The sequence below is a fragment of the Tachysurus vachellii genome, chromosome 6, assembly GCF_030014155.1.
Source record: "Tachysurus vachellii isolate PV-2020 chromosome 6, HZAU_Pvac_v1, whole genome shotgun sequence".
Classification (NCBI taxonomy): domain Eukaryota; kingdom Metazoa; phylum Chordata; class Actinopteri; order Siluriformes; family Bagridae; genus Tachysurus; species Tachysurus vachellii.
Window position 1 is genome coordinate 1,155,601 of NC_083465.1, and position 7,500 is coordinate 1,163,100.

Sequence of the window (7,500 nt, forward strand, 5' to 3'; positions counted from 1 at the left end):
AGGAAAAAAAAAGAAAGAAAACCACGAGTCTGATTAAATAACAATATCAGAGAAATTCTCTGGAACAAAATTACAAATAAATACTCACATAATCTGTGGCATTGAAATTTATATTTTAAGCTCATAATAAACTCCTCTAACATTCTGTGTAGAAAAAAATAAATAAATAAAACAAATAAAAAAAAAACCTAGATCCATCAGATAAAATGGGTCATTGTTCAGAAAACCTCTTTACATTTAGTTTAAAAAAAAAACAGCATTAATACAATAATAAAACTAAATAAAAAAAGGAACTTACAAAAAAAGGAACATTTTAGTTCAATAATTTATTGTATTTTCATTCGAAAATAAAAAAGGAAAGAAATTAAATAAAACCCTGAAATGTTATATGTAAAAAAAAAAATCATTATTTACTTGTACATGAAGGAGAGAGAGACAGAGTACAGAAAATTCCCTATATAGCTTCTATGATGATGATGATGATGATGATGATGATGATGATGATGAGTGTGTAAGTCCTGAGGTCTCAGCAGTGAGGAGGTTCTTTGCTTATTCAGAAGGTTATGAGAAATTGTTTCTGATAAAAGCATCGTCCGATTGAGTAAATTTAAATTTTAAAATTTATAAAAACTTTTATATTTATTATATTATATTAATTTTCACTGCTGACTGAAACCACTTCAGCTCAGAGTTTATGTACATTAAACTGACTGTCTGATGTCTGATATTTTAAACTAAAGTAACTAATGTGTGTTCTACTCAGTTGTTATCTAAAATCTAATAAATTCACCCACTTATCACACACACACACACACACACACACACACACACACAGTGAACACACTCAGCAGGAGAATAAATTCATTAATAAACATAACTGAACATAAACTCAGCTTGTCTCCCTACACGTCTGCATAAGCACACAGGAAGGTCAGAGGTTAATTGAGGACCACAACCCCTGGCGTCTGTCAGTCCCATGTGGTGGGTGTAGCAGTGTGTGTGTGAAGCGCAGGTGTGTGTTCTGCACACAGGAGAAAGCCACGTCTCTCTCACCATCCTGTTTGACCGGACCAAGTGCAGAGGAGTTGCCCAGGTTAAAGAGTACTGTACTGGAGTGCAGAGGAGCTGAACTGCCCTGCTCCTGCTCCACTGCTAAGCTGCTAACGCTAACCAGCACTGCAGCACAGAGAGAGAGAGAGAGAGAGAGACAGAGAGAGAGAGAGGGAGAGAGAGAGAGAGACACAGAGAGAGAGAGACAGACAGAGAGAGAGAGAGAGAGAAATAATTTTTTAAAGATTAACAAGATTGCTGCTTGTGAAAAATTACAGTGAGCAGGAAGCCTCTTATTCTTGCACTAAAATGTTCTCTATCTCTCCTTCCTAGTGAAAACTGACTAATAATAAGATCCCTGAGCCACACTCTGAGAGATCCAAAGCTCTCGAGAACATCCAGATGCAGTGGGCACGCTTAGGATAAGGTCCAATCTAGAACCCTTGAGTCCCTCAGTAGAGTGTTTCTCTATCTGAATGGAGGGAAACCATGACGATTCTATGTAGACAAAAGTTACCCAATCAGAAAGGGTTCTCAGTGACACTGAGTAGAACTTTAAACTGAACTGAACTCTGTAGAGGGTTCATACTAACTAGGGGACATTTAAGCAGCATCTATGGAAGGAGTTTCCAGAGTCAGCAATTCGTAGCAGTCATAGTTCTGTTTTTCACACTCTCACCTTGTGCCGCTGCAGCAGGTAAGGAAGATGAAGGCAGCTGTAGATGAGGAAGAGTTAATGAGTCCCTCATCAGCGACATTTCTTCACCCCCTCCATTTGCTGTGAGCTGGATCTTCTCCATGTGATCAGATTCTACCCCTGAATCTGAAGCTCTGCTCTTCACCTCTGCTTCTGTGTGTCTGAAAAAAGAGAGCGCCAGCATGCCGTCGTCTCCTCCGTCTAATCTGTTCATCCTTTTCTTACACACTCCATCAGAAGAACGGATGGTTTCTGATCTGTCCACCTCTTTATCGCCCGCTCTGTCTTTGTCTTCGGTGCCGCTGGTCTCGGGTCTATACGCCGGCGGCGGGAGAGGAGTAAGATCCGGAACGCCAAACAGCAGGCTTCCTGTGGAGGAGAGGAACCTGGAGGAGGAAGGGGGGAAGGTTCCATTAAACAGAAAACCTTTGTCGTCTTCTGTCGGATGGAGCTCTGAGGTTTGGGAGGAGACAGGTACGTGTGACGTCATCCTGTCAGTGGGGCCTGAAAGTGGACATGGAGACAAATCCTCATGTCCTTTACTTGGCTCGTCCTCGGTGCTGTGGTTCCCATCTGATTCACTGACAAAAAAAAAAGAGAGAGATAATAAACATGCGTAACTCTCATCCAGTTATCATGGTCATGACATGGTGATGTGTGGGGGATGTAGGAGATGCGATCGTACTAGTTTAATCTGTTGAATAAATAAAATAAAACCAGTGTTTGTGTCTGAAGGCTAATCGGACCAAGCGCTTGTTGACTGCGTTTACAGAAGGAACTTTACTTTCTTTAAGAAGTTTATCCATAAAGATATCAGTCATCCAAAAAAAACCTTCTCTGGACTATTAGTTACTGAAAAGTGTCATATTTATGGATTATATTCTTCAGATAGGCCCTGTGATGGGTTGGCACTCCGTCCAGGGTGTATCCTGCCTTGATGCCCAATGACGCCTGAGATATGCACAGGCTCCCCGTGACCCGAGGTAGTTCAGATAAGTGGTAGAAGATTCTTCAGATAGATGATATATAATCAGAACGTCTTGTAGTTACATCAAAGTGCCAGACAGAGGCGCTGGACTTGCTCACTGCTCCTCATACATGCGCTCAAGTTCACGTGAGTGAGACACGCCCTGTTTTAGATCAACTCCGCCTCCCTGTGTGTCTCTCACCTGAGTACTGAGTTCTGCTGTGTGTCGCTTCAGTATTAAGTCCTGACTGAACTCTGAACTCGGTTCTGTGGATAAACACAGACATTCTTAACTGTTCATAAAAGTCCTTCATAATTTTGACTAATTTGTATGACCAAATGACCTCTGAGGAGAAGGAAGTTCTCACGCTAACAGTGCGTGGCATCATCATTGTGTGTGTATGATATTGTGTACGTGTGTGTTCGTGTATGTTTGCACTGGTGTGTGTGTGTGTGTGTGTGTGTGTGTGTCAGAAACAGAAAGAGCGCGAGGTCACCTCCGCCAGGTGCAGATCAGCTTTGTTCACAAAAGTGAAAAGCATGTAAAGAGAAGACGTAAATGCTGGTTGCAGGGCGTGTGCATGGGTGTGTGTGTGTGTGTGTGTGTGTATGGGTGTGTGTGTGTGTGTGTGCGCGTGCGTGTATGGGTGTGTGCGTGTGATGTGGGGGTCGTCTACTGCTGAAGAGGAGGTTTTCCTGTTCCCTTATAGGCTAAAGGGCAAAGTAAACAGTGCAGAGTAATTTATCATACACACACACACACACACACACACACAGAGAGAGAGAGAGAGAGAGAGAGAGAGAGAGAGAGAGAGAGAGAGAGAGAGAGAGAGAGAGAGAGAGAGAGAGAGGGTGAATTAAAAGCTTCTGCAGGTGAATGACAGAGTTACATAAAAGCAGTTTAATTTCTCGTGCCGAGTGAGAGCCACACTGCTTCCGTTTAAATACACACCAGACACGCAAACAGCACACAGACTGAGTCACTCACACACACACACACACACACACACACACACACACACACACACACACACACACACACACACACACACGCTTCAAGTGTCAAATGTGTGAACTTGGGGTTAGTGGTGTGTTGTCTGTAGAATAGAACATAAGATTAAACTAAACATCTGAAGTCTTAATGATGTTAATGCTGAGGTGAACTGCAGTAATAATAAAAAATAAGCTTCATTATTATTATTATTATTATTATTATTATTATTATTATAAAATAGAAGTATTAATCAATAGTATTATTATTATTTTCCCTAATAGTTTTGAGGTTAGTGTCCTCCCTCGCAGGTAGCAGACATGCTGTAAGTGTTATTGAAGTTATTTGTAGTTTTCCTTAGAGGTTAAGTATTAGCAGTAGGTTAAGTAGTGTTTAGTGTTTAGTGTTAGTGTGAGAGGGGTGTTTTCAGTGTGCTCCATCAGAGGTGTGTGTCTGTCAGCTGGCTGCAGTGAGTCTGTGTCACACTGACAACAGACACTGGTTCACCAGGAGGTTCATCTCATGTGTTCATTTGATTCTTCGAAATTCTTAAGTATGTTTATATAAAAAATTCAGAGCTTTAAGTCGAACTGAAAGCCTGGATACAGAAATGAGGTAAATTCACCTGAAACAGACCTTTTCGAGACCCAGCAGATATTTAAAGCTCCACTTTTACACTTTACATCGTCACTCCTTAACCTCTTCCAGATAAACGATGAACTTTAGTCAGTTTTTTTTTCTCTTCTTGATTTGCGTTTAACCCACAATAAACCTTGAGATTTGTCCGAATCTTCGTTTGCATTTTGCACGTTTGCCTATAGGTCACAGCTCACCTGCAATGGCTCTCACCTTTTGGACGGATTCCGGTCTCTCTGCCGCCGGTTTTTGAACCAGTTGCTGACCTGAGTTAGTGACAGTCCCGTTACTTTGGCTAAGCTCCTCTTGTCCGCCGGTGACGGGTAGCGGTTGCGTGCGTACGCGTCCCGTAGAGCGTTTCGTGAGCGCGCTTTAAAGCAGTACACGGTTTCCTCTCCGTCCCAGATAGTGCGCGGCAGCGGGAACTTCCGGCGCACGCGGTACTTGTCCACAGCACCGAGCGGACGACCGCGTGCCGTCTCCGCCTCCGTGTAGTGCGCCTTGTACCAGAGCTCCTGAAGCCCGGCGTGGCACGCGGGGCTGAAGCTGTGACCCTGCAGGATGCCGTACAGCTCGTTGTAGCGCGCCTGATGGAAGGCGACGAGAGCGCGCGCGCGGAGCACAGTCTCACCACCCCCGCCGTGAGAGCCGACAGTGCGCAGGAACCGGGCCAGGTGGTCTACACGTCCCGCCTGCTGCAGCGCCTCGCACACACACGCCACCTGCTCGGCGGAGAAGCACAGCGGAGATGGGGAGGAGGTGGAGGGCGATGAGGATGAAGATGAAGGAGAAAAATCTGAGACCGCGGCGGCGGGCGTGCGCGCAAAATACTCCGAGTCGTCCGCGTCCTCGTCTTCTTCCTTCGCGTCCCAGACAGGCGCACGGACCTCCGTGGTCTGACTCAAATTCAGGCCACAGGAAGACATGCCTTAAAACAGGAGTTATTTGTTCACGCCATTCAGTCCCTCTTCCCCCTCGGATTCGGTTACCGGGTGTCGGGTGTCCTGTAGCCAAATGTCACTTTTATTTCTGCGAGGAAACCTATCAAGACCAGCAGAGAGAGGGAGAATGTGTCGGGGGTGCGTATGAGAGGGGAGGGGCGTGGTCCGTTCCAAAGGACCAGACTGGCTGAAACGGCCAGGGGGAGGAGCCAAGGTAAGTTTCACCTATCACTCAGGTGCACCAGGTGTTTCCTCTGGTCAGACCTGATTGGCGAGGGACCTGTAAAGGCGGTACCAGTGTTCAGAACCCCTTCTGTTAAATAACCGTTGGGTGGTCTCTAACGACACAGGAGCACCGGTAGACCACCGGCGTCGGGCAATTTAGGTTCCCTAGGGTTCCTTCAAGTGCACCACCTGTTAGCATTGGGCACTAGAACATGCTCACTGACGTCGTGTGCAAATCAAACCTCCACCCAACAACAGCAGTGTAATAACAGAAATCAGCCTGAGGATACATCTGTACCAGGTGTTCAGTCTGTAAAGGAGTCTGTCAGCTGTCCATCATGAAGCATACAGTCTCCCAGCTCACTTAGGCAAATTATAAAGAAGACTGTATTCCTCTTATTAATAAATCTCCATCTACAGAAATATAAAACAGTAACAGCGATAAACTATAAACATGTTAATAAAATATTTAAATATTCATATTGGCATCAATAACTTATTCCGAATTTATTTAGAATTATAATAACTAAATAAAGATTAGTTTAGTTTTAATAAAGATTTAAGAAAGTGGTGACTGTACCATGATTACAACACACACACAAGCACACACACACACACACACACACAGTGGATGTCACCCACTTAACGGTACATTATTTGATCATTAGAATTAGATTTAAAAAAAACAAAACAAAACCTGACCTGGTTCTTTTTGGGTTTTAGCCCTTAAGAATTCTGTGTCCCTTTTTTATGGAAGCTGAGAGCCTTTAGACATTATTAAGCCCTTGTGTTGTGAATTTTATAAACACATTACACTTTCATCACTACACTATGTAGATCTTTCCACACATTGCGACACCTGACTTGGTTAAATAGGGTGTAGTTCCAGATATATGATAAAACACAGGAACTAACTGTAACCTTTATGATGTATTATTATTATTATTATTATTATTATTATTATTATTATTATTATTATTGTTGTTGTTGTTGTATAATAATAATAATAATAACAATAACAATTAGTATTTGTATTTTTTATTATTATTATTATTATTATTATTATTATTATTATTGTTGTTGTTGTATAATAATAATAATAATAACAATAACAATTAGTATTTGTATTTTTTATTATTATTATTATTATTATTATTATTATTATTATTATTATAGCTATTGCTACTCAGACTTAATATGTAAACACTTTTTAATTCATGACAAAGGCCCTATGTTATGATTGGTCAGTGATGAACACAAGTTCCATTATAAAAATACATTAAAGTTGGATTTGTCATCTAACTGTAGAATTGTGTCTACAAAAAGTTTTAAGTTAACAACGAATTAAAAACAATTGTATAAACAATTTAAAACACTGCCAATAAGGAAATTTACCTTAAAAAAAAGTTTTTGGAAGGAATTTTAAATCAATTGGACGTGTTTCTCTTCCGGAAGACATTTTGTGTAACACCGCAGCAATGAGCTCGTTCCAATCAGACCCATTTGTCCCTCCGTAGGAACCCTAGACCAAGTGAACGACTGTATGAACTACTGAGTGCACTACATGAAGCCTACACTAAGTGATTGAGGATTGGTCCCGCTGCTGAACGACAGAGATCTAGGCTTACATTTCATACTTGTGTAGAATAAAAAGAAAAAGAAAGTTAAAATGGACGATCAGGGCTGCCCGAGATGTAAAACCACTAAATACAGAAACCCGTCTTTAAAGCTGATGGTGAATGTGTGCGGACACACACTGTGAGTATGAGCTCGGATTCACTGGGACTCTAAAGCACAAAGCGGCTCGTGATGTTTTCTGTATTTAAATCTATTTACATGTATTTACGTGTAATACAGACACTTAGTGCTGCTGGGGTTTGTGCAGGAACTAATGACACCCCTGTAGGACAGAGACAGCTGTGTGGAGCTGAGACAACATCTGTGTCCTGGTCTTACTGAACTGTCTGATAGGACACTGAGTGTAAATAATGCA

At 42.1% G+C, this 7,500-nt stretch overlaps 2 protein-coding genes across 4 annotated transcripts in view; one reads left to right on the forward strand and one right to left on the reverse strand.

The window, feature by feature from the left end:
* The window catches only part of LOC132846869 (homeobox protein SIX4-like), a 5,661-nt gene extending 285 nt beyond the window's left edge, over nucleotides 1–5,376 (reverse strand). The window contains exons 1-3 of one of the 3 annotated variants that reach the window (XM_060871638.1): nucleotides 4,555–5,376; nucleotides 1,730–2,328; nucleotides 1,054–1,176 (exon numbers count right to left, since the gene is read on the reverse strand). In XM_060871638.1, coding sequence (XP_060727621.1) covers nucleotides 1,054–1,176; nucleotides 1,730–2,328; nucleotides 4,555–5,267 — 1,435 coding nt within the window. In that variant the 5' untranslated portion in view covers nucleotides 5,268–5,376. Of the gene's footprint in view, nucleotides 1–317; nucleotides 1,177–1,729; nucleotides 2,329–4,538 lie in introns of those variants that run through there. The other 2 variants (XM_060871637.1, XM_060871639.1) reach the window with 2 other exon arrangements.
* A 1,725-nt stretch (nucleotides 5,377–7,101) lies between these two features.
* The window catches only part of mnat1 (MNAT1 component of CDK activating kinase), a 10,162-nt gene continuing 9,763 nt past the window's right edge, over nucleotides 7,102–7,500 (forward strand). The window contains exon 1 of the mRNA XM_060871648.1: nucleotides 7,102–7,265. Coding sequence (XP_060727631.1) covers nucleotides 7,177–7,265 — 89 coding nt within the window. The 5' untranslated portion in view covers nucleotides 7,102–7,176. The remainder of the gene's footprint in view (nucleotides 7,266–7,500) is intronic.